Source organism: Siphateles boraxobius, unplaced genomic scaffold (assembly GCF_051911475.1).
Source record: "Siphateles boraxobius isolate OS27281-9 unplaced genomic scaffold, OSU_SipBor_1 66, whole genome shotgun sequence".
In the NCBI taxonomy this organism is placed as follows: domain Eukaryota; kingdom Metazoa; phylum Chordata; class Actinopteri; order Cypriniformes; family Leuciscidae; genus Siphateles; species Siphateles boraxobius.
This window is the reverse complement of record NW_027509193.1, coordinates 13,896,610-13,923,799: the sequence shown is the minus strand read 5'-3', so window position 1 is coordinate 13,923,799 and position 27,190 is coordinate 13,896,610. Positions and strand designations below refer to the sequence as shown.

The 27,190-nt window shown below is 44.0% G+C and overlaps 1 protein-coding gene across 1 annotated transcript in view; it reads right to left on the bottom strand.

The window, feature by feature from the left end:
- Nucleotides 1–27,190, bottom strand: part of stat5a (signal transducer and activator of transcription 5a) — a 107,956-nt gene that overhangs the window by 5,829 nt on the left and 74,937 nt on the right. Inside the window, exons 10-16 of the mRNA XM_077212391.1 lie at nt 25,647–25,826; nt 25,285–25,372; nt 19,827–19,949; nt 19,052–19,144; nt 16,986–17,192; nt 10,787–10,881; nt 142–284 (exon numbers count right to left, since the gene is read on the bottom strand). Coding sequence (XP_077068506.1) covers nt 142–284; nt 10,787–10,881; nt 16,986–17,192; nt 19,052–19,144; nt 19,827–19,949; nt 25,285–25,372; nt 25,647–25,826 — 929 coding nt within the window. The remainder of the gene's footprint in view (nt 1–141; nt 285–10,786; nt 10,882–16,985; nt 17,193–19,051; nt 19,145–19,826; nt 19,950–25,284; nt 25,373–25,646; nt 25,827–27,190) is intronic.

Sequence of the window (27,190 nt, the reverse complement as noted above, 5' to 3'; positions counted from 1 at the left end):
TTACAAAACAAAACAAAATAATACATTTTTTTTTTTTACATTTAAATTCCTTTTATTTTTAAGAGTGTACTATAAATCAGAATATTATAAAGTGCAATCAAGCCATGGCAGTGGAGGAGCAAAGTAATGGTTCTACTGTACCTGCTTTGTTAGGGTTCTCTGCCACCCAGGCTATGGTGATGCCACCGATTTCCGAGTCACTGAAGCGCAACAGGAAGGTTCCGTTGGGTTTGGACATCAGCATGTCTTGAGCTTGCTGTTTATTCACAAAGCCAAGAATTGCTCTGGGAAGTACAAGCACACAAACACACGTGAACACAAAAGCATGCAGAAAAGGGCAATTGCACACAGAGAGGCTGTTATCGTATGTGTACACTTCAGGTTTATTATGATTTGTATACAAAGGAATAGAAGTTCTGGGTGACTGGGGGTTGAACAGGAAAAAGATAAGAAAATAAGAGGGCGAGCAAGATTTTATCACCCTCCTTGATATTTTATCTTACTCCTTTGTTAATCCATCCATAGTGTAATGCCTTAATGTATAGTCTTTACCAGGACTATCTCTCAATCAGCCAGTTGCCATGGCAAAGAGCGCTTCATAATGAATACATTCGTTATATATCAAAAAATCACAAAAGGACCAGAATCCAACAAGAATGTGATACATTAGATCAGGGATGTCCAAACTCGTTCTTGGAGGGCCACTGTCCGGCAGAGTTTAGCTCCAACTAGCCTCAAAACACCAGTCTGGCAGATTATGCCTAGCAAGACCTTTATTAGCTGATTCAGGTGCGTTTAACTCTGCTGGACAGTGGCCCTCCAGGAGCAGGACTGCACACCCCTGTGTTATGACCAGTGTTGGGAAAGTGTCACGGTTGATCAATTCACTGTCTCTCTCTCGTCCTGCGTGCTGTTGCGTGTGTGTGGGTGTGGCCGCTGATTATCATTGATTAGCGGCTTCAGCTGGTTCCACTTGTTTGTCCCTTTATATGTCAGTAACTGCTGTCTCGTGGTGTCAGATCGTTGTATGTTTTCCCAGGCGTGTTCCTGTTCCCGTGTCTGTCTTCCTGGATTCTGGATTTCCCTGTGTCTCTCATTGTGTCGGCTCGTTGGATTCTCTTCACCTTCACTGGACCACAGAGCACCGTATTGGGATTACCACTGGATCACAGAGCACCATCGTTGGACCACAGAGCACCACCATTTGATCACAGAGCACCATCACCTGTTGTCCACGGAGGTCCCTGCGTCACCTCACATCCAGCGCTGGTGTCCGCTCGACCATTCCTCTGTGTTGTGTCACGTGTGTGTGTATACCTTTCTGACCGTTTTGAGATAATAAATAGCGTTCTTTGCCATTGCATCCTGACTCTGTCGTTCCGTAACAGAACGATCTGACCACATCATGGATGCAGCAGGCGCTACGAGCACGACTTTGCCGCCATGAGCATCACGAGAATGGATCAACAGCAAGAGTCGATCGCCAACACAGGTCGGGCGGTCCAAGCGCTTGTGACGCAGGTGTCCGAGCTCACCCAACAGCTTCAACAACTAAGAGTTCCCACTGCGCCACCCACACCGCCTGTTCAACCCGTTCCACCGGAGCCGCACCATCAGCGAGAGCCACGACTTCCCACACCAGAAGGATATGCAGGTGAACCCGAATTTTGCAGAGCTTTCCTGACTCGTTGTTCCATGCATTTTGACTTACAGCCCCAGACGTTCAGTCAAGAACAATCTAAAGTGGCGTTTGTTATCACTCTGCTCTCTGGCAAGGCGGCTCTTTGCGGAACGGCGGTGTGGAAGAATCAAGACCCATGCTGTGCCTCGTTCCAGGCACTCTCCGAGGAGATGAAGAGGGTTTTCGATCGCGCGGTAGCGGGTAGGGAGGCGGCCAGACTACTCGCTGACCTCCACCAAGGTAACGGCTCGGTGTCAGAATATTCTATCCAGTTCCGCACCCTGGCTGCAGAGTGCCGATGGAACGAGGAGGCGCAGTGGGATAGATTCCTGCATGGGTTGGCTGACCGTGTCCAACGGGAAATTTATATGCTGGACTTGCCACCTCGGCTGAATGGACTCATTGAACTGGCATTGAGAGTGGATGCCCGCCTGAGTAGAATGGGTCGCTTCCAGCAGAACCAGCCATTTCGGCCCCATCTCCGATCCCGAGCCCATGCAGGTGGGTAGAGCTTGGCTTTCCCGGGAGGAGAGAGAACGGCGGAGATCCCAAGGACTGTGTTTATACTGCAGGAAGACGGGTCACTTTATCCACTCATGCCCAGTAAAAGATCAAGCCCGGTAGTAACAATGAGGCTACTATCCTATGTGAAGAAGGTTGTTAAACCGGGGGTGGCAGTGGGGATAAGCTCCCACTTCCTATAAAATGCCCTCAATGGTGTGCGTCTCAAACAGCCTCTGACAACCCAGTCCAGCTCCTGGCCTTCCCGTGTGGCTTAGCTACTAAGTCCGGCGAAACCGTTCCCACTAACAGGAGAATGGGCAAAGGCGGTCCTCTGGCGCCTCAAAACCAGTCGCTTCGGGCAGATGGGGCTCGTCAACCTTGGATGGTAGCTCATCTAGGAGAAGGCAACTCTGATTCCAAACCTCCGCTGCCTTGCGGCAAACCCCTTCAGGGGAAAGGCTAAGGGAGTACACCCTGACAGAAAATCCGGAGCTGGAGTCCCTAAGGCGGCCTGACATAGTATCGTCTTCACCGGCAACTCCTGCGGCGCAGCTGGAGCCAAGCTGTATCGACTCTGTCTTTCCCTTGGATTCTTCAGCTTCGCGGAGAGGGGGGGCCTGCTGCATGGGCAACAGCTGGCCCTCCATATAACCCTGCCCAGGCTCTGTAGCTCCACTGGAGAGGACACTCCAGCGCCATCGCAAGATGTCGACTCAACACGGGAGGGGGCAGTTACCGGTTATAAGCTCGTCCGATTGGCGAAGGAAGCGAGCGCCAGGGGTCCCCTTCGACGGTGGGAGAGGTCATCGCGCCTCATTGGACAGCTACCGCCCGCCTCAAGCTGGGCAGCCCCCAGCCAGTAAGGTGCCGTCCCGCCATGGCTCACCTGCCCCACTGGGTGCGTGGGGATTAGAGAGGCATCTCTCGAAAAGTGGGCCACTAAACACTCGCACCAGGCAAGTCAAAGGAAGAACCAAGAAAGAAGCCTCCAGCTCTTCGTTTCGCTAGCTGGAACGTCAGGACCATGCGTCCAGGACTAACCGCAGACCTTCTGCAGATCGACGACGCAAGGAAGACGGCCGTCATTGACAGGGAACTGTCACGACTGAACGTCGACATTGCCGCCCTACAGGAGACCCGGCTGGCTGACAACGGCACCATCAGGGAAACAAACTACACTTTCTACTGGCAGGGGAAGTCCCCAGACCAACCCAGGCAACATGGTGTTGGCTTCGCTGTGAAGAACACACTTGTCAGTTTCACCGAGCTCCCCACAGCAGGCACAGAGAGGATACTCACCCTCCGGCTGTCAACGTCTTCTGGCCCAGTCAACATTCTCAGCGTGTACGCCCCAACCCTCTGCTCCACCGCCGAGGAAAAAGATGAGTTCTACCAGGCCCTAGATGAAGCGATATCCAGGTGGCCAAGCCATGAAGGCCTTTACCTCTTAGGAGACTTCAATGCAAGAGTAGGAGCTGACCACAAGGCTTGGCCCACCTGCCTCGGAAGCTTTGGGAGGGGGAAGATAAACGAGAATGGCCAGAGACTGCTCGAGCTCTTGTGCCACAACGGCCTGTGCGTGACCAACACCTTCTTCAAGTGTAAAGAGATCCACCAGGTGTCATGGAGGCACCCCCGATCCCGCCACTGGCACCAGCTTGACCTAGTCATCACCAGAAGAGCAGACATTGGTTGCGTCCTCCTCACCCGCAGTTACCACAGTGCAGACTGCGATACGGACCACGCCCTCGTAGCAAGCAAGGTGCGCACTACACCCAAAAGGTTGCACCACTCCAAGAAGAAGGGTCGCCCACGCATAAATGCCTGCTGCGCCAGCAATCCTGAGAAAACCCAGCAGTTCATCAGCAGGCTGGAACACGCCCTCAGCGAGGGAGTGTCAGCAGATGACACCATCGACTCCAAGTGGCCCCGCCTCCGCGACGCGGTTTACAACGCCGCCATCACCGCCTACGGGAAGAAGGAGCGGAAAAATGCCGACTGGTACGAGGCCCACTGGGAAGAAATGGAGCCCGTGACTGACGCAAAGAGGAAAGCCCTTCTGGCCTACAAGGCCAATCCAAGCCCTAGTACCCTACAATCCCTCCGGACTGCCAGGAACAAAGCCCAGCAGACCGCCCGCCACTGCGCCAACACCTACTGGCTAAACCTCTGAAGCAGCATACAGAGAGCTGCCGAGACAGGAAACGCAAGAGGGATGTACGAGGGCATCAAAAAGGCAACAGGCCCAACCCCCTCCAAGACCGCCCCCCTCAAGTCCAAGACGGGCGAGGTCATCACCGACCAGGAAAAGCAGATGAAGCGATGGACGGAGCACTACCTCGAGCTATACGCGACGCTGAACGTGGTGACTGACACGGCTCTCAACGCCATCCTAGACCTACCAGTCATGAAGGAGCTAGATACCCCACCAACCATGGACGAGCTCAGCAAAGCCATCGACTGCCTTGCCTGCAGGAAGGCGCCAGGGAGCGATGGAATCCCTCCAGAGGTTCTAAAGAGCGGGAAACCAGCCCTGCTACAACCACTCCACGACCTCCTCTGTCTCTGCTGGGAACAGGGCTACATCCCCCAGGACATGCGAGATGCTAACATTGTCACCCTGTACAAGAACAAGGGAGACCGTAGTGACTGCAACAACTACCGGGGCATCTCCCTCCTCAGCATTGTAGGCAAAGTGTTCGCCCGCTCGCTCTGGCCCGCCTGCAGACCCTCGCCTCCCGCGTCTACCCCGAGTCCCAGTGCGGCTTCAGGGATGGCCGATCAACAGTAGACATGATCTTCTCACTACGCCAGCTGCAGGAGAAGTGTCAGGAGCAGCACATGCCACTCTACATCGCCTTCATCGACCTCACAAAGGCGTTTGATCTGGTCAGCAGAAGCGGACTCTTCAGGTTGCTGGAGAAGATTGGTTGCCCCCCACACCTGCTTGCAGTGGTCACGTCCTTCCACGAGAATATGCACAGCACAGTATGCTACAACGGCGCAACATCCGAAGCCTTCCCAGTCAGCAGCGGAGTGAAACAAGGCTGCGTCCTCGCGCCCACACTATTTGGTATCTTCTTCTCCATGCTCCTCCAATACGCCTTCAAAGACTGCAGCGAGGGTGTCTACATCCGCACCAGGTCGGACGGCAAGCTCTACAACATAGCCCGTCTCCGTGCCAAGACCAAAGTCACAGGGGTACTCATCCGTGAGATGCTCTTCGCTGATGACGCAGCCTTGACCTCACACACGGCAGACAGACTTCAGCAGCTTGTCAACCGCCTCTCACACGCCTGCAAGGAGTTTGGATTGACCATCAGCCTGAAGAAGACCAACGTCATGATACAGGGAGCAGAGACCCCTCCAAACACCGCCATCGATGGGTACAGCCTGGACGTTGTTGAGAACTTCACGTACCTTGGGTCCACGATCTCCAGCTCACTATCCATCGACTCTGAGATCAACAGCAGAATCGCCAAGGCAGCTGCAGTCATGGCCAAGTTGAATCAGCGAGTGTGGAACAACTCCAGCCTCACTGAGACGACCAGACTGCGCGTGTACCAAGCCTGCGTGCTCAGTACGCTCCTCTATGGCAGCGAGTCATGGACCATCTACGCAAAGCACGAGAAGAAACTCAACAGCTTCCACATGCGGTGTCTGCGTCGCATACTGCATATCAAGTGGCAGGACAAGATCCCCAACACCGAGGTGCTGGAACGAGCCAACATGAGCAGTATGCATGCAACGCTCAGCGAAAGACGGCTGCGTTGGCTTGGGCATGTCAGGAGGATGGACGCAGGCCGCATCCCCAAAGACCTCCTCTACGGCGAGCTGGCTGAAGGCACCAGAACCACAGGGCGCCCCAAATTGCGCTTCAAAGACGTCTGCAAAAAGGACTTGAAGCAATGCGGCATTGCCCCCAGCGCATGGGAGAGCCTGGCTGATGATCGCTCCGCTTGGCGACAAGCAGTCCGGCAGGCAACAATCAAAGCAGAAGCGGCACGAAACGACACTGCCGTGGCAAAGAGAGCTAGGCGGAAGCAGCAGCAACAGCAGCCTGACCAGCTATCCCCCTTCTCCTGCGACAAGGACTGCCACTCTAGAATTGGTCTGCACAGCCATTCCCGGCGGTGCAGATAGACACACCGAGCTACCCCATCGTCTCCCGAGACTGACGGCTGCCGACGACGACGACTATCGTGTGGGATCTCCGCCAAGTAGACCTCATCACCATCATCATCTACACTCCTTCCGGTAAGACTTAGGTGGGCAACCCATACGCATGACACTAAGGCTTTACTATACTCGGGGGCAGAAGGTAATTTTATGGACTATGGACTGGCACAACGTCTTCACATCCCTGTTTCTACTCTCACGCACATGATCGCCATCAATGCTCTCAATGGACAACAACTTCCTATCATTTCACATGCCACATTGAACCCATCACTCTCACTACATCTGGCAATCACACTGAGACAATAACATTCCTCCTCATGGACTCTCCACTTACACCCATTGTACTTGGACACCCGTGGCTCACACAACACAATCCCAGAGTCGATTGGGGTCACAATTCTGTGTCTATGTGGAGTACTATGTGTTATGAGTCATGTCTAGTGTCTGCGTGTTCGTCTGTACCAGTCTCTGTGTTCCAGGAGGAGGCGGTGAATTTGTCGAACGTGCCCGAGGAGTACCAGGACCTGAGGGAAGTGTTCAGTAAGTCTCGTGCTGCTTCTCTTCCTCCGCATTGTCCCTATGACTGTGCCATAGACTTAGTGCCGGGTAAGTGTCCGCCTAAAGGCAAATTATATTCACTTTCTGTTCCAGAGAGGGAGGCTATGGAGAAATATATTTCTGATTCTCTGGCATCCAGGTTCATTCGTCCTTCCTCATCAACTGCGGGGGCGGGATTCTTTTTTGTGGGGAAGAAGGATGGATCTCTGCGACCGTGTATTGATTACCGGGGGTTGACCAACATTACGGTAAAGAATACTTATCCTTTGCCGTTGATGTCTTCAGCCTTCGAGCGATTACAGGGAGTATCCGTCTTCACAAAACTGGATTTACGTAACGCTTATCATTTGGTTCGCATAAGGAAGGGCGATGAATGGAAGACCGCGTTCAATACCCCTAGGGGGCACTTTGAATACTTGGTCATGCCGTTCGGGCTGTCCAACTCCCCAGTGGTCTTCCAGGCACTCGTCAATGACGTGTTGAGAGATATGGTCGACCAATTCATATATGTTTACCTGGATGACATATTGATATTTTCATCTTCTCTCAGGGAACACGTTCAACACGTCAGACGAGTGCTTCAGAGGTTGTTAGAGAATGGGCTTTTTGTCAAGGCGGAGAAATGCGTTTTTCATGCACAGTCTGTTCCTTTCCTAGGGTACATCGTCTCGTCTGAGGGAATGCATATGGATCCTGACAAGGTTAAGGCTGTGATTGATTGGCCAAATCCAGATTCCCGTAAGGCCCTACAGAGGTCCCTGGGGTTCGCCAATTTTTATCGGGGTTTTATTCGCTACTTCAGCCAACTAGCCGCACCTCTGACTGCCTTGACCTCCCCCAGAACGACGTTCAGGTGGTCCGATACAGCCGAGGCTGTATTCGCTAAACTTAAGAGCCGATTTGTTTCGGCACCCATCCTCGTTGCCCCTGATCCATTACGTCAGTTCGTGGTGGAGGTCGACGCGTCAGAGGTGGGGGTAGGAGCAGTTCTTTCCCAAAGTTCTTCCACAGACGACAAGATGCACCCTTGCGCGTTTCTGTCCTATCGTTTATCACCTGCCGAGCGTAACTATGACATTGGTAACAGAGAGTTGTTTGCAGTCAAGTTAGCACTGGAAGAATGGCGTCACTGGTTAGACGGGTCAGGGGTACCTTTTATCGTATGGACCGATCACAAGAATCTAGAGTATATTAAAACCCGACTCAACTCTAGGCAGGCTCGATGGGCACTTTTTTTTGGACGTTTTGACTTTTCTCTTTCGTACCGCCCGGGTTCCAAGAACATCAAACCCGATTCTTTATCTCGTATTTTTGACCAATTGATTACCCACCGAATCGCTTATTTGTGCCAGAGGAGTGTCGGTCCGACGTTATTCAGTGGGGGCATTGTTCCAGCGTGGCCTGTCATCCAGGAGCTAATCGCATCAGATTTTTAGTAAAGCATTCTGGTGGCCACTTATGGCTCGTGACATCCGCAGTTTTGTCTTGGCTTGCTCGGTTTGTGCCACTGGTAAATCCTCCAATCGACCCCCAGATGGGTTACTCCAACCGCTGTCTGTCCCTTCGAGACCCTGGTCCCACATTGCGCTAGATTTTATCACCGCCCTCCCGCCCTCCCAGGGCAAGACGGTCGTTTTGAACGTCGTGGACCGGTTCTCGAAAGCGCTCACTTTATTCCCTTGTCCAAATTACCCTCCGCCAAGGAGACAGCGGTAACTGTTATTGATCACGTATTTCGCTTACATGGCCTCCCGATGGACGTGGTTTCTGACAGGGGTCCCTAATTTGTGTCCAAATTTTGGCAAGAGTTTTGTAAGTTACTGGGGGCGACTGTCAGTCTTTCTTCGGGGTTCCATCCCCAAAGCAATGGTCAAACCGAGAGAGCCAACCAAGATTTGGAGAGAGTGTTGCGATGTTTGGTTTCCAAGAATCCTTCCTCCTGGAGCAAACAACTTTCTATGGTGGAGTACGCACACAACTCGTTATCAGTGTCATCCACCGTTTGAAGGTAGTTTAGGTTACCAGCCACCAGTTTTTGCCAGTACGGAGTCCGAGGTCGCGGTCCCCTCTGCTCACGCCTTCGTCCAGAGGTGCCGCCACACTTGGACTAGGGCCCGTGAGACTCTTCTCCAAGTGGGGGCGCGCACAAAGGCTAAGTCTGATCGCCACCGGTCGAAGCCTCCGATATACGTCGTTGGTCAAAAAGTGTGGATTTCTACTAAAAACATTCCTCTCCGATCCGTATCTAACAAGCTTGCTCCTAAATTGATTGGCCCATTCCCTGTCACCAAGATCATTAGTCCGGTGACAGTCCGATTCAAACTTCCTCCTGCGTACAGGAGAATTCATCCCGCCTTCCATGTGTCCAAAATTAAGCCTGTGTTTCATGCACCCATTAATCCGCCGGTCCCAGTTCCCCCCCCGCCGCGACTCGTAGATGGGGAACCATCTTATTCTGTGAATCGCATTCTGGACTCGAGAAGAAGTGGACGCGGATTCCAGTACCTGGTGGATTGGGAAGGTTACGGTGCGGAGGAGAGAAGTTGGGTTCCTGCTAGGGACATTCTGGATCCCTCCCTGATCGATGATTACAATCGACAGGTAAGTCCGTCGAGGAACGCCAGGAGGTGTTCCTAGGGGAGGGTCAGTAACTGCTGTCTCATGTTGTCAGATCGTTGTATGGTTTCCCTGGCGTTTTCCTGTTCCTGTTCCCGTGTCTGTCTTCCTGGATTGTGGATTTCCCTGTGTTCTCTCGTCGTGTCGGCTCGTTGGATTCTCTTCACCTTCACTGGACCACAGAGCACCGTATTGGGATTACCACTGGATCACAGAGCACCATTGTTGGACCACAGAGCACTACCATCGGATCACAGAGCACCACCACCTGTTGTCCACCGAGGTCCCTGCATCACCTCACATCCAGCGCTGTTGTCCGCTCGACCATTCCTCTGTGTTGTGTCACGTGTGTGTGTATACCTTTCTGACCGTTTTGAGATAATAAATAGCGTTCTTTGCAATTGCATCCTGCCTCTGTCGTTCCGTAACAGAAAGTTACTCTAATTAATTACTAGCTACCGATTACATCTTCAACAGTTTAATTGGATTAATGTACTAACTTCTCTGTCTAAAAATGTATTGCATTACTTATTACAAATTACTTTCTAAATCCCATATCAACCTCGACCAGTTGAACAATACAAGGATAGACATGAAACTTTTAAATCTATCAAATAAATAATATAAAATTGTATAAATTATTCTTGAACTGTCAGGTATTTACCAAAGTATTTAAAGGGAGAAGGTTACATTAAAAACATACATTTTAACATTAGACGTTAAATGTTGATGTTAAATCCACAATGTTTTATAAAGAATTGTTTTATAGTATATCTATACAGTATTTAATGCAATTCAATCAGAAGTAACTGTAATTAAATTACAAAAAAATTAAGAGTAATCCCTCACTTTACTTTTTCAAGGGAAACAATTAAATTACATGCATAAATACAATTTATATTTCAATATATCATAAATAATTGTGGCATTTTCTTGCCTGTCAAAAAAGTGCACTTTCCATTGAAAGTCACATATAACCGAAAGACTAATAAATGTCACTGTTATTTCTTCATGATATTCACTAGGTCAGACAGTGTAAACGGCACCGTTCTCAGATGAGTGTAAGAAATGTTGTTATGTGAGGAGAAACAGCATTTATTCTTTCTCTGTTTGTTCACTGACTGAGCAACAAAGATAGATTTTCTTTTTAGGTTTTACACATGGATGAATTGTTATCTTCGACAATAAATCTGTAGGAGTGTGATGTTTATATGTCTTCGTGTTCTCACAGAAGTCAGTTCTTACCCATCATTCCAGTGGGGCTTCAGGTGTTTTTTAGTAAGTTCCATGACACCATCAAACCACTGCCAAAATGTGAAGTTCCTGCCTGGTAAACTCTCCTATAGTGACAAGAAGCAAATCGGGTTTTAAATTACTAACATGATATATTATACATTTTCTTAGATCAAGTAAATGATGTTGGGGAAAAAAACAAAGATTTACCTAAAGTTGTATTGTGTTCTAACAATACAACTTTCTAAAACAAAATTTAAGCAACTCAATGCTGTCAATATAAAATACTTTTTTTTTTTTTAAACAGGTCTACACTGATTGATTGATTTGTTGCTGATATTTTTGTCACATTTAATAACTTGAGAAATGTAAAATAATGTGAGAAAATAAAGGGGAAACTTTACATAGAGCTGATAAAACTTAAGAAATTTTCATGTTAACTTAACATTTTAAAAGGGATAATTCACCCAAATATGGCAATTACAGCATGTCATCATTTACTCATCCTCATGTTGTTCCAAACTTGTATGACTTTCTTTCTTAATAGAAAATAAAACAATATATTTTGAGAAATGTTTGTTGTCCATGCAATGTAAGTAATTGGTCTCCAAAACTGTTTGGTTCCCAACATTGTAAAAATTAGTGAAGAAGAAAAAGATTATTGAAGTAGAAAAGTTATGGTTTGAATTGAAACATAAGGGTGAGTAAATTCACTCACAATATTAAGTTAAAATAATTATGCAATTGAACATAATTAGAAAAAAGCAAATGCAAATTGTTGCCTTTCTTTTTTTGCCACATCTATTTTTGTAGGACTACATCTATAGAGTGTGTAAAGATCCAGTGTTAAATACATAGTAGCATGTTGTAGACTAGAACCTGTTAAATGCATGTATGAAGCTTGTTTTCTCACAGATGCTGAACATAAAAACATAAAAAAATGAAAGTATGAAAAAACAATCTGCTGAATTTCTGGTACGTGTTCCTCACAAGTGATGTGTTCATTGGAAATGGACATAAGAGTTGACATGAATCAGAGAGTAAACAGCTAGAAGTGCGTGTGCTACAGTATTTATGAAACGCAGGCATGACTGCTTAAATCAGAGCATGATCCTCTGCTACATGTTCATTCACTTTTTAATCAGTGATCCAAAAGCAAAGTCACATTACTTAGGACTGAAGACAGGAAGCGTTCATCTCTTTGTCTCCATCTCTTTCACTTTAATCACTCTATTTCTTAGAACATGGTGTCCCGTGTCCTGACCGCTTCAGTAATTAGCATGGCAGACCACACAGAGACACACAAACACATGGATACACTGATGTCTCTTGAACGAACAATGGGGTTTGGATGTGAAAATTTGTAATCTAATTTAAACATGGAAATAAACAGAATATTTGGTAAAACTTTACGATAAGGTTCCATTTGTTAAAGGTACAGTAAGCCATTTAAAAAAAAAAAACTTTTTGGAAAATTGAAATCAACACCCAAACTAGATGTACTGTAGATGCGTGTGGTAATGCAGTGCTGTTTGCTGACAGCAAAAAGAGGAGCAGAAGGAGAGACGATCTATGCACCAACCCAAAACAAGAATGGCCACTCACCATTGGCGAGTTCAGATGGCCCACAAAAGCTTGCTAGTAGCCTATACGCTGACTTTCCATTCATTTTTGTGATGCGCTCCACTAATGTCACGGAAAGGAAACCGGAATGGCAGAAGTTGGCATCCTGTCTGTTTTTTTTATTTTACAAAAGAGTGTACACAAATAAAAAAGACCCTTTACAGTTTTGAGTGATTTCTTGCTCGTATCTGTATGACAATACATGCCGGAGTATTTTAAGTTGTTTCTGCTGTTATTAGACAAAATAATTTTGCATTGTGCCGATTTGTGTCGTTTAAGTCTCACTACTGCAGTTCAGTGATGAAATATGAGTGTCGTGGGAATGGGAAGCCTCATGTGCTGCTTCACTCGCTGTCTCCTCATAGAAAGGTGAAGTAGCCTCTTTTTCCCCTTTTTGCTCATCTTTCCGTGATTTCATGAAAAAGTGTAATATTGAACTTTATGGATCAGCCGTTGTCACCGCAAGTTAAAGGACTTGCGCGCAAAGAAAACTAATATCTGCATAAGTTTTATTTTTCATTATTCTATTTATTTTGTACTCTTATAACACAAGAGATGCTTTTTTAAAAGTTTTGTAGCTGATTGTGACCAAATACCTTTCGATTTTATCAGCCCTACAAAAAAAAAAAACCTATGCAAGAGTGCATTTTGTATACTGCTTAGTGCTTAAAGATGCAATAGGTGATTCTCTATTTTACTGAGTTGTTTTTGGTATACTGGTTGAAAGTCTCCTCATATCCTGATAGCAATCACTATGTTAAACAGTCTAAATGTATTTTTATAAATATATATCGTCTGTGGAAGGCGTAGTACCACAAAATGTAAATCCAATTATTATATTCGGTCCGAATGAAAAACGACATCCTACCTGCCTGTCAACATTTGTTTTTACATACCCTCGTGTACCCTGTTCGCGCAGACATCATACGTCATCAGCGTGTTTCATGCAATGCAGAGTACAGACAGACGTTGGTCACGGAGCACCGCAATCAAACAGCAGCCAATATTTACAGTTCCTTCAAAACAACCAGCTTATGCTGCGTTCACACAATAACTACCGTAATTAAGAGACGCCAACCCGTGATGTTCTAACCGGAGCTGTTCACGGAATTCAGACTCGGAATTAACGTTATGCGTCTCCATGTCAACAGTATCAACACCGCAATGAACTGCAGCAGTCAGGTACAAGCTCTCTAAGTTGTTTACGTTCATGATTATTGTAATGTTATGTGCTTTGAGACAGAGCAGCTGTGTGTGTGTGTGCGCCTTCATGTGTTTTGGAGGAGGCATAGCTTTGGACAGCGATTTAGAGGGTGCTTGCAGTGCTAGCAGGTTAGCGTTAGCATTTCCCAGATCCCCTACTGCAGCTTTAAAACAATAAAGGATGCTGTATTAAAGGAACTAGGGGACTAAATGCCGCTATGTGGAACAAATTGTAATTTCCACTACTGTCCGTTCAAAATAAACGAAAAGAAACCTAGCATTGGGAATTTGTAGCTTTTTCCTGTTATACTGAACTCGCATCGAACCGTGACCCCAATACCGAGGTATGTACCGAGACGTCATAGGTATATATACTAGATGTCGCCTTGGAGTTCTAAGTATGCGTCAAAACCGCCACCTTCTTGGAACAGGGGTCTTGTTATAGGAAGTAGCTAGGTAACGCTGAATTCATAGTTGAAGCCGGACTTTTGTGTTGCGTATGGATGTTCACACGAACGAAATCTAAAAACCAGACAGCAAGGGATTACATTTTTTTAATTTTTTACAATTTCTCTGGACTCAATGATAAATACATGTCCGACCGTTGGGAACGAACCAAAACAACTAGAAAATCGCATTCATGACGATTTATGGTGATTTTATTTCCGTCAGACCTTTTCCTACATTGACGCTGATGAATTAAAGAGGAGGGGCTCCCCTGTTCCAAGATGACGGCTCTAGTGACGTATCCATTCCAATGAACTGCCATAGCCAAGGCGAAATCTAGTGTATATATCTATGTCGAACCATGACTTCTGTGTACTGTTACACCCCTAGTGTAAAGTATATGTTTTTCATGCTGCTAACCACACATTGCAAAGTTTCTGGATTGACAACCATATTTAAATGTGCAACTCAATCTGAACAATACAATCTGATACTGTAGGCTATGTCAAATGATCAGTGCATTGTTTACTAATATTTAAATAGTTTAAATATTTAATTTATTAATTTAAATAGCACTTTGTCTTATGGTCTTGTCCTGGCAGTGTTTTCTTTATTTATTTAATAAATAAATAGCATACGTTTATATTACAAGCAGTTATGCTTTTATTTGGTTTTATTGTCAGTACTGGGCTTTAGTACTTTTTCTTTTGTACTGTGTTTGTGGATGACGGTGTTCGTTCGCCACCACCGAAGACCATTTTTCACCCAGGAAAAACCCTGATGTTTCCTAAATATCTGCAAACATATTTCAACACATCATTAAAATCCTTTTTTTATTATTGGTTAATATTATTGGTAACACTACAGGTTTAATTTACAATAAGGTTTCATTAGTTAGTTAACTACTTTAGTTACCATGAACTAATAATAAACAATAGTTCTAAAGCATTTATTAATCTTATTTAATGTTAATTCCAACATTTACTAAATATTAAAATAAAATGTTGTATTTGTTAAAATTAAATAATGCATTGTGAACTAACATGAACAAACAATGAAAAACTATGTTTATTAACTAACATTAACAAAGATGAATAAATACTGTAATAAATGTATTGCTCATTGTTAGTTAATGCATTAACTATAGTTAACAAATGAGACCTTATTTTAAAGTGAAACCATATTATTTAATAGTCCTGAGCTAACATGAATTAACTATTAGCTATTTAACTATTAACTATTTAATTAAACAAAAATGTATGAATACTGTAAGAACTATATTGCTCATTGTTAGTTAATACATTAACTAATGTTAACTAACTTTTTCACATAATTGTAACTTTTGTTTCAAGCGTTTCCACTAATGTTCTCAGACTTTTGGACCCCACTGCATGAAAGCATCAATAATTTTGCATGATTTGAAGATCACTTGCTGTCTATCTGTGCAAATGTGTGCATAATGAGTATCAGTGACTTATGTGTAAAAAAACAAAGCCACAAAGTCATAAACGCATACAATGCCTAAATTCCAAAGGCCTCTGTTGGGAACACTGCCCGCTTAATGTAGCAGATCAGCACATGGCAATTTTCAATGGCAGCCACAGCCTTAGGCCTGGCTGCACATCAAAAGCTCTCCCATCAAACCTCACTTTCTGAATAACCATTAACTATTGCAATGGACGCGAAGCCAATGTCAATCTGAATAAAATCAATGTCAATCTGATCAGCTAACATGCTGCCCCGGGTCGGCGGATCACCACTTAAAATGAAGAAAAAGCCTGAATGATGAGAGACTAGTTTAGGATTTAGCCATCTGTGAGAACATTGCTCGATAAAGGCAGTGCTGTTGGGTAACAGAGTAGCAGGTCACAGTCATGGTCAAAAAATGTGTTACAAAAGAACTGACCATGTTGCTTTCGGCTTAACTGAAGCTCATATAAAGCTCATGAGCATTAGGAAAGTACAAAAATACTTGTTTTGAAGATCAGCTACTAGATGGAGCGCAACTAAACGCAGGGGTTTAGAGATTTCGAGATGCAGGAATTTCGAGATGGGTTTCAAAAACAGCATGGGACACATTATTATTATGACCATTACTGGATGATTTACATTTTGGACCCAATATTGCCAGTCAATTTGTCTATTTTGCTTCACCAATGAAAATAGCTCAAAAGTTTGGGGACAGTTAATACTTTTTATATACACTTATAAACTTGTACAGTATACAATACTTAGGATGTACTAAGGATGTATTAAACTGAGTGACATTAAAGATTTATACATGGTTACAAAATATTTTTATTTCAAATAAATGCAGTTCTTTTGAATCTTCTATTCATCAAATTATCCTGAACAAATGTATTAATGTATGTAAAAAAAAAAAAATCAACTGATAATAATAGAAATGTTTCTTGAGCACCAAATCAGCATAGTTATTACTGGATCATGTGACACAGGAGAAAATTCAGCTTTGCCATAACAGGAATAAATTACATTTTAAAATATATAAATGCATTGAAATAGAAAACCGTTATTTTAAATTATAATATTTCACAAAATTAGCATTTTACTGTATTTTTGATCAAATAAATACAGCCTCGGTGAGCAAAATTGACTTCTTTAAAAACCTAAAATGTTACAGACCCAACACTTTTGAAAGGTTGTGTGTGTGTTTTTATATACGTTTATGTGTATACATATCTGAAAATATAAATAAAAAATTTGACCTCACTAAACCAACAGTCCATTATTCTTTATCGTGCATAGGTTGTTGGCTGTTTATCTATTTATTTTGTGTATTTTCTTTGAAAGGTATTTCCTTCTATGTATTTTTTTCACTGGTATGGATAGACAAGGGAAAACAGATTTTACAGAAGAGCTCTGACCTGCTAAACTAATTCAGTACAGTACTGTGTTTGAGATTGAGTTGTGTATTTACCCTGTTAAACTGTGACCAGGTCATGGTCATGTTGCGGTATTCCTCCGGGTTGACGCTGGAGCTGCTGAAGGCTTTCTGAGCGAGGAAGACGAGATTCTCCTCGGACAGACCTCGATTTGACTGCACTTCTGCCTTGTACTTCATATTCAGAGCCTCACACAACTGCGGCCATAACACCTTGTCAGGCACAATAAAGGGCACCCGTCCCTGAGAGAGAATGAAAAATATAGGACCTTATCAAAAACTTTATTCATCAACCAGGTTCCCAGTGGGTCACAATCACTTTGGTTTTAAGCAAGGGCATAAAATTTAGTAGGGACACAATATCCAGCAACTACTGAATTGCCCCTAGCAATAACTTTGATCAAACAGTCCAAATAAATTTATATGTAACCACTGTTGTTGTAAATTTGGCCGCATCTGAAATATAGGGGTAGTACCATTGACATTACATGAGAAGTAAATGCGTTAGAAAACTGCAAACTTTCAAGGATGTGCATTTAATGCATGCAGTAAGGTAAATGTTTAAAACGTGAACAGTTCAGTGTTAAAGTTTACCCTCTTTAACTAAATGTTGTCAAACTGAATGTGCATAGCATACTGGAGAATGCACAAAATTAAAAACAACACTGAAATAAGAGCATGTGGTTTATCTTTTGATCAGATGCATGTGAAAGTTGTGTTTGTTGCATTAGCAACAGTAGACTCCTGGTTGCGTTTTCTTCTAAAATCATTGTTGGTCCAGTTAATTTTTGATATTAAAAGAATATACACACTACAGCGTCAATAAGAGCGCCCTGACCCCTAAAAACACTGTAATTTGCACACTGCCTGCAAGCGCTCTTATATATGCTGTATCCTACATTATATATATGTACTCTGATGCTGATGTACTGTATGTTGATGATTGCACTAAATGGACAGAGTAAAGTTAAACGGCCTCCTTGTCGTCATTACTGACTTTTAATTAATAACATTACAGAATGTATTAATTGAAGTCAATATACTCAAAACCTCAAATCTCTGAACACTTTTTTTTTTGCTGTTATGAATGTATGCTTGTTTATTTTTATGATTATTACTCTTTTTGCTTGTTTATGTAATTTATGATATTCTATCATACAGTACAGAAAGCTAAATTTTAATGTAATCAAAATCATGTTATGAGTGGGTTGGCTACCATGTCTATACATAAAGTCTTTAGATTACTTGAATTGTAGTCAAAAGTGCAAAAATGTCCCCACCAATCTCAAAATTAAACCTACGCCCTTGGTTTAAGCTTGTTTTTAGGAAAAGAACAGGGAAATTTCATGAGAATATAGAGGGATATATTACATCAACTCCTTAACTCACCATATCCTGCTTGATTTGCATAAGTATCTAACATGTTCTGTACGCATGCCATTCACTGCTGCCCTTAAGAAAAATTTATTAGTGACTCAGAATGATATGATACTAACTAGACATCTCTTGAAAAAACTAATATGAACTGCTAATATGCTTTTTTTGTAGTTTGACAGCCACTGGTCACCATTCACTCACTTCTCCTTTTGTGTTCCAGGGAAGAAAAAGTAATACAGGTTTGGAATGACATGAGGGTGAGTAAATGATGACAGGATTTCCATTTATGGATGCACTGTTCCTTTAAGGAGAATAAGGATACAGTAAAGGAATGTTAGTCATTTGTCATTAGCCGTCCAATCAACACCCACGCTAAGAAACAGGACAGTTTCGATTGTTTGTTGTGAGGAGTTTGAAATCCTGGTGAGTGGGAGAGAAATTATATTATGTCTGGTTTGAAGAATTAGTCTTGTGTGTTGTCAAGTCAGGGCTGATTTTTGATGTTCAACAAGGTTAAAGTTATAGGATCTTTATTTATCGCCACATGACCTGGGAATTTATTTCCACTACTTCTTGTGATGTCGCCATACAACGGCCTCATGAGCTTATTACAGGGACAGCCTCCCTGGTATTAAGTACTTTGCTCAAGGGCACAATAATGATGGCCTGAACTTTAATCACCACACCACCCAACCAAAGATGCACTGATGTTATCAGGAACTAACCGGTTCAGCAAATGCATTGTCCCATAGAACTGTGGCTGTAGCATTGTTGTCTTGACTTCCATGGACAATTACCACCACAGGCAAAGAGAGAGTCTGGGGGGAAATGTGTGGATGAGAAAAATGAATGAACCAAGTTGCAATTGATTTTATTATACATAATTACTTATGTACTTGTGCACAACTATTAATTGTATAATACCATTCAAAAATTTGGGGTCGGTAAGACTTTTGAAATAAATAAATAATACTTTTGTTCAGCAAGGATGCATTAAATTGATCAAGTGACAGTAAAAACTTTTATATTGTTAAAAAAAAAACGTTTTATTTCAAATAAATGCTGTTTTTTTTATCTTTCCATTCACCAATCCTAAAAAAATGTATCTACAAAAATATTAGGCAGCACAACAGTTTTCAACACTGATAATAATAATAATAATGTTGTCTTGCACAGCAAGTAAGCATATCAGTAAGATTTCGGAAGGATCATGTGACTGAAGACTGGATTAATTGCTGCCATTAAAGCAATAAATAATAGAAAAGTTTTGAACCGTAATGTGTAGCATAAATATAACAACTATAACGGTTGGCTTTGTACTGTAAAATATACTAAACATTAATTTCAACTGAATCAACCTTAAAGCAACTCCAGTCCAAAATGTACATATTCATTAATGCTTGTTTGTTTGAAAATTAATGACAATCTATGTGATTAACATAATTATTTCTACATCACTACATCTGGTTCGGAACAGTTCATGAGACATCTCAATCTCACCTTAACCTGAAATACCAGTTCATTTCCGCCAACACTGAACTGTGATTCAAACAAAATGGTAAATTTCTCCTCTGTAACAGATTCCGCTCCTCGGCGGTCTGAACGCCTGATCCGCTTCAGAGACTACAGGACAAATGAGAAAGAGAAAGAGAAAGAGAAAGAGAGAGAGAGAGAGAGAGAGAGAGAGAGAGAGAGAGAGAGAGAGAGAGAGAGAGAGAGAGAGAGAGAGAGAGAGAGAGAGAGAGAGAGAGAAAGAGAGAAAGAGAGAGAGAGAGAGAAATATATAGTCGACTTAACATGAGTCACTATCACACAAAACACCCTCCCAAACTACAAATGTCATTCACAGTATAAGAATGTTAAATTAGATAACAAATTGCCTAACCAAGTATTTATAATAAAGAAAGTTTTAAAAAAAATTAAGTAAAACATTTAATGTTTTAGTAATTTTTCATTTAAACTTCCTTTTATTATAAACAAATAAAATATAGTGTACAAAAGTAAGACAGAATTAATTGGGTAACAAGTAAATGTTACACTTTCTGGTTAACAAATGGTTAACAGAAATAATATAATTATTTTGTTATTGTTTTCATGGTTAATATGTAACATTAATAATATGTAATATGAGAGTAGATTTGTTACGAACTGCCCTGAGACAAAAAGGTTGAGTATCCAAATGCAGTTTTATTGAAAGCGTAATCCACAATCGTATTCAAAAACAGGCAAGAGGTCAAAGCACAGTAAATCAGTCCAATCAAACAAACAAATCTAGAGGGCGAGACAGGAACGGGAAAACCAGGACAAAGGCAGATATCAAGAACCAGGAACATAGAAAACAGTGGAATTGCTCAGAAATGCAGTTCCTGACACAAAACTTCGCCAATATAGATCCAGCAGTTGAGTTAGTCCGCATGCGCTAAGGTAACCACACCCTCCAAGAGCACATTCATATTTTCCTGGACATTGTAAATGTTTCTGATCAGCCAGATTTTGATCTTATTAACTTTTTCTGTTATGGGCTTAACGGGCTCAAGGACAAATTATTCCACGATGCTCCTCGAGGGTCGTTCAGTGACTTTCTGGATTATGCTCTGTTGGCTGGTTCCTCCTTCACTGTTGGGGAGGTTGAGGACTCTTCCTCTAAACTTTCTTTTGAGGGGTGCACCATGCATCAAGCTCCAATGGCCACCGAGCTATTCAAGATGAGTTCAAGATGGCGCCGAGTATGGCTGCTGCGTTGCGAGCTCCGTCACAACATGGTAGTTTTTTGTTTGTTCTGTTTACAGTTCTTTTGTTTTTTGTCTTGGATGTTGTCTGTCTTATTCAGTACGACATACAAACACTTTTGGACATTGGTTCCGCAATCGAACACCGAAAACCGGACTTTCATTTCTTCAGTGATGCCCCGCTGTTTACAAACACGGCAGCGGAGCCCTTTGTCTGGGCAGCTTGGCCGCGGAAACGCAGCCGGAGAAGGGGAAGAAGAGCCGGCGTTCTCGTCAGAGTAAGACGGCGTGCAAATCGACCCCCGCTTCCCAGTATTCTGCTAGCAAACGTTCAGTCTCTAGACAACAAGCTCTGTGAGTTGAGAGCGCGGATCTCTTTCCAACGGGAGACGAGGGACTGCTGCATTATCTGCCTTACAGAAACTTGGATGTCTGCTGAGATTCCAGACTCGGCCATCGAAACCGCGGGGTTCTCAGTGCACCGAGCGGATAGAGTTAAAGACCTCTCAGGTAAAAGCAGAGGTGGGGGTGTATGTTTTATGATCAACAAATCCTGGTGTGATCAGAGGCACGTACATTCTATCAAGTCTTTCTGCTCTCCTGATCTGGAATTTCTCATGCTTCTGTGTCGACCATTCTGGCTACCGAGGGAATTCACAGCGGTCATTATCACGGCTGTGTACATTCCCCCACAAGCCGACACAGACCGGGCACTAAAGGAACTGTATGGGGAAATAAGCGAGCAGGAAACCGCGCACCCTGAGGCCGCGTTCATTGTGTCCGGGGACTTTAACAAAGCCAACTTCAAGAAAATAGCACCTAATTACCACCAACACATAAACTTTAAGACACGAGGGGACCGGGTTTTGGATCATTGCTACTCCCCTTTCCGGGATGGCTACAAATCCCTCCCCCGCCCACCTTTTGGCAAATCGGATCACTCTTCCGTTCTCCTTCTGCCCGCTTACAGGCAAAAACTGAAACAGGAAACACCCGCCCTCAAAACGATCCAGTGCTGGTCGGACCAATCAGACTCTATGCTTCAGGACTGTTTTGATCACGCGGACTGGGAGATGTTCCGGTCGGCCTCTGATGACGACATCGAGGCTTATGCTGATAGCGTAACCTGTTTCATCAGGAAGTGCGTAGAAGACGTTGTTCCGATCAAAACAATACGGATTTACCCGAACCAGAAACCATGGATTAATGGCGATGTTCGTGCAGCACTCAACGCGCGGACCTCCGCTTTTAACTCCGGGAGTGCGGAGGAGCAAAAACAAGCAAGTTATGCCCTCCGAAAAACTATCAGAGCAGCAAAACGCCAATTCAGGGACAAGATTGAAGGACAGTTCAACACCACCGACTCTAGAAGCATGTGGAAGGGAATTAATAGCATTACGGACTATAAAGGAAACATAAACTCCACAGTGAACAACACTGCCTCTCTCCCAGATGAGCTGAACACTTTTTATGCTCGATTTGAGGGAACTAACATCCCCCTCGCGGAGAGAGTTCTCGCGGCTGAAGCTACAGAGGTTAGTACACTCTCCGTCTCTGTAGCGGATGTAACCCGATCTTTCCGTCGGGTGAACATCCGTAAAGCCGCGGGTCCAGACGGTATTCCGGGCCGCGTCATCAGAAAGTGCGCGAACCAACTAGCTGGTGTTTTTACGGACATTTTCAATTGGTCCCTCTCCTTGTCTGTAGTCCCCACATGCTTCAAAACGTCCATCATCGTACCTGTACCGAAGCAAACCAACATCACCTGCTTAAATGACTGGCGCCCTGTTGCTCTGACCCCCATCATCAGTAAATGCTTTGAGAGACTAGTCAGAGATTACATCTGCTCTGTTCTACCTTCCTCACTGGACCCACTGCAGTTTGCATACCGCAATAACCGCTCCACTGATGATGCTATTGCATCTACAATACACACTCCTCTCTCCCACCTGGAAAAGAGGAACACATATGTGAGAATGCTATTTGTAGACTACAGCTCAGCATTCAATACCATAGTGCCCTCCTTGCTTGATGTGAAACTCCGGGCTCTGGGCTTAAACAGCTTGCTGTGCAGCTGGATCCTGGACTTCCTGTCAAACAGACGCCAGGTGGTTAGAATAGGCAGCAACATCTCCTCATCACTGACCCTCAACACTGGAGCCCCACAGGGCTGTGTTCTCAGCCCACTCTTGTACTCCTTGTACACATATGACTGCGTGGCAACTCACAGCTCTAATTCCATCATCAAGTTTGCTGATGATACTACGGTCGTAGGTCTGATCACCGACAACGATGAAACGGCCTACAGAGAGGAGGTGCTCACTCTGACGCACTGGTGTCAGAGGAACAACCTCTCCCTCAACATCAGCAAAACCAAGGAGCTAGTGGTCGACTTCAGGAAGAACGACAGAGAACACAGCCCTTCAAGTTCCTCGGTGTCCACATCACAGAGGAACTCACATGGTCCGTCCACACTGAGGCCGTCGTGAAGAAGGCTCATCAGCGCCTCTTCTTCCTGAGACGGCTGAGGAAGTTTGGAATGAACCGCCACATCCTCACACAGTTCTACACCAGCACCGTCGAGAGCATCCTGACTGGCTGCATCACTGCCTGGTATGGCAATACTACCAGCCGTAACCGCAAAGCCTTGCGAAGGGTGGTGCGCACTGCCAGCCGTATCATCGGAGGTGAGCTTCCCTCCCTCCAGGATATTTATGCCAGGCGGTGTGTGAAGAAAGCTCGGAGGATCATCAGAGACTCTAGCCACCCGAGCCATGGGCTGCTCTCACTGCTACCCTCAGGCCGGCGGTACCGCAGCATCAGGACACACACCAGCCGACTCCATGACAGCTTCTTCCCACAAGCAATTAGATTTCTAAACTCTTGATCCCTCATGATCAATAACCATAAACATTCTAACTGTCAACACAGCACAACATAACCTACTGCATTTATATAATATATATATATATATATATATATATATATTTGCACCTTACGAGTATCTATTCTATGTATAATTACCTCTTTTTGTATTTTTGTATACTGTTGTATATTGTAAATTGTTGTATATTGTATATTGTTGTATATTGTAAACTGTTGTATATTGTACATTGTATATTATTTATTGTTCTGTTAGTGTATATGGTACTGTGAGTAATTGTGCGCACATTAGATGTGTAATCTATGTAAATCTGATGTTTGCTGTAATTGTTTTCGTCACATCGTGTCATACTGCTATGTTGCTCGGAACTGCACCTAAGAATTTCACCCACTGTTGCACTTGTGTATATGGTTGTGTGACAATAAAAGGATTTGATTTGATTTGATTTGAGCTTAGCCCACCACGGTCACCAGCATCTCCAGCCAAAATGGTCGCTAGTCCTGTTGTTCCAGTGCCTTCCCGTCCTGAGGTTTCTACACCAGAGCCTGAGCTTCTTCACATCATGCCTGCCAAGCCTGAGTCCGTTCTGGAAATGATGGCGGCGGCCATCATCCACCCTGGCCCCCTGAAGCATCGGCTCCGCCCTGGACGCCTGCCAGGCCTGCTCCGACCCAGTCTCCAGGCCCTCTTCCACTCCACGGGCCTGGCACTCCATCTTCCGGGTCCGCCTCCACTCCACCTCACCTCCCTCCCTCCGCTCCTTTGGGGGGGCTATGTAATGGTCACCAGCTGGAGTGCCCTTGAGACCCACCAGAGGGCACTCCACATCAGACTATTGTCATTCCCTCACAAACTACATCTCCCATAATTCTCTGCCTGGAATCATCAGCACTCATCACATCCACCTGTATGTCATTACCTTGTTTAGCTCACCCCATATAAGCCTGGTTTTCTCATTCATTACTGGCAAAGTCTTGTTTAATGTCTCTACTGCATTTCTGAGCGTTTTTGTATCCTGTGTCCTGGTTCTCTTGATTCTCTGCCTGTTCCCTCGGATTTCTCTCTCAGCCCTCAGCCCTGATCTGTTATTGTTTGGATTGTTTGTGTATGACCTTTGCCTGTTAACTGGATTACGTCTTTGGATTACCCTGTTCAATAAATACTGCATTTGGATCCTCAACCTTTGTGTCTCAGAGCAGTTCATGACAAGATCTCTGTTCTCTGAAGGCACAGAGTAAATTATGAATAAACTTAAATGGTGGCTTACAGAGTACTTTGAAACATTCACACACTCTTACAGACATTTTTTCTAAAGTTAGCCCCTAGACGGCCACAGTGCACTCACCATGTTTCTAAAGTGTGCACTGAGGGTGCCTGTGGTCTGGTGGTACTCCATCACACAGTTGTTATTCAAGATCTCGCCACTGCTGTCACTGTTAGACAGACACATATACAGAGAATATTATTCACCATGTAGATGTAAAGATGGAGATAAGCATTTTAACCAGTCCATTAAAAGGCAAATGCAGCTAAAAATTTGGTTTGTGCATAAAAATGTGTGTGTTCGTAAATGTAGGATGGTGTATCAGGGTGCCTGATGAAAAATGCTTTGTTTTAGCAGCTCCAGGCATATTAGGCCAATTCACAATGAGTAATCAACAACACTCAAAGGAATTACTAAATACAATGTGTTGTGTTTCTGCTCACTTTCTGGTGTTTTCATTCTTGAGCAAGGCCTTGGCCTGTTGTTCGCTGATGATGGTGGCTTTGACCTGCGGTGGGTTCATGTGCACGTTAAGTTTCCCACCTACCAGCAAACGCACTGTCGCAGCAAATTTAGTTTGTGTTTTCAGCACCTGAGGAGGCTGCTTTTCGATGATAAAGGTACTGCAGAGAAAACACACACAACCATACACATATTTACTGTAAATCCTTATCCATAAAACATACTGTATATCTACAGGAAGAAACACATGTACACTACCATTCAAAAGTCAAGGGCCAGTCAGTTTTTTTAAATAAATTAATATCTTTATTCATCAAAGATGCATTAAATTGGTTAAAAAAAAGGGACAGTAAAGGCATTTACATTGCTACAAAAAAAAAAAAAAAAATCAAATAGGTTGGCGAGTTAACGCAAAGTTTCTCAAGGGAACGCAAAACTTTTGCGAGAGAATGCAAAGCATTGAAATATATTTCTTCCTCCCTTCTCCCTTAACCCATTGATGTTTGCCGAACTAGACCTCTGTGCCATCCAGAAGATTGCGTTCTGCAAATAAACGGTAGCCTCATGATTACATGATAAAACACAACTCTATGGGGGTGCCTCAGGGCTCAGTGCTTGGACCACTTCTCTTCTCCATCTACACCGTTATTCGGAAACAGGGTTGTTCCTATCAATGCTGTGCTGATGACACACAACTCTAAATTCCAGCCAAATAATCCGACGGTAGCTACTTGCATCTCAGCCTGACAGACATTTTCGGACTGTATGAAGGAAGGACCACCAACTTCAACTCAACCCAGAGCTGCTTGTGATCTCGGCCAACCCAACATTTCATCACAACTTCACCATTCAGCTAGGTTCCTCAACCATAACTCTTTCCAGGACAGCCAGGAACCTCGGAGTTGTGATTTATGATCAGTTGAACTTCACAGACCACATTGCTAGAACTGCCCAATCCTGCAGATTTGCCTTTTACAACATTAGGAGGATCAGGCCCTGCCTATCAGAGCATGCTACACAATTCCTTGTCCATGATCTTGTTTTATCCATACTGGACTATTGTAATGCTCTCTTGGCAGACCTTCCAGCATGTACTGTTAAACCGCTGCAACTGATTCAAATTTGCAGCAGATTTGGCTTAAATGAGCCAAAGAGAGCACATGTCACACCTCTCCTCATAAACTTGCACTGGTAGCCAATAGCTGCTCGCATCAAATTCAAGGCATTGATGTTTGCCTGCAGAACAACCACTGGCTTTGCATACCCATACCTAAATTCACTACTTCAGACTTATGTGCCCTCCAGAAGCTTGCGTTCTGCAAATGAACGGTGCCTTGTGATGCCATCTCAAAGAGGCACAAAATCATTTTTCCTGTCTAACTAAACCCGAGCAGTCTCTAGCCATTTTAAATAAACTGCTGAAGACGCATCTTTTCCAAAAACAAAAAATAAACACCTTGCTACGTGTACTGTGCTGGACAAACTGGAGACTGGTCATGGCACTTGCATGTTGCTGCTGTATTGT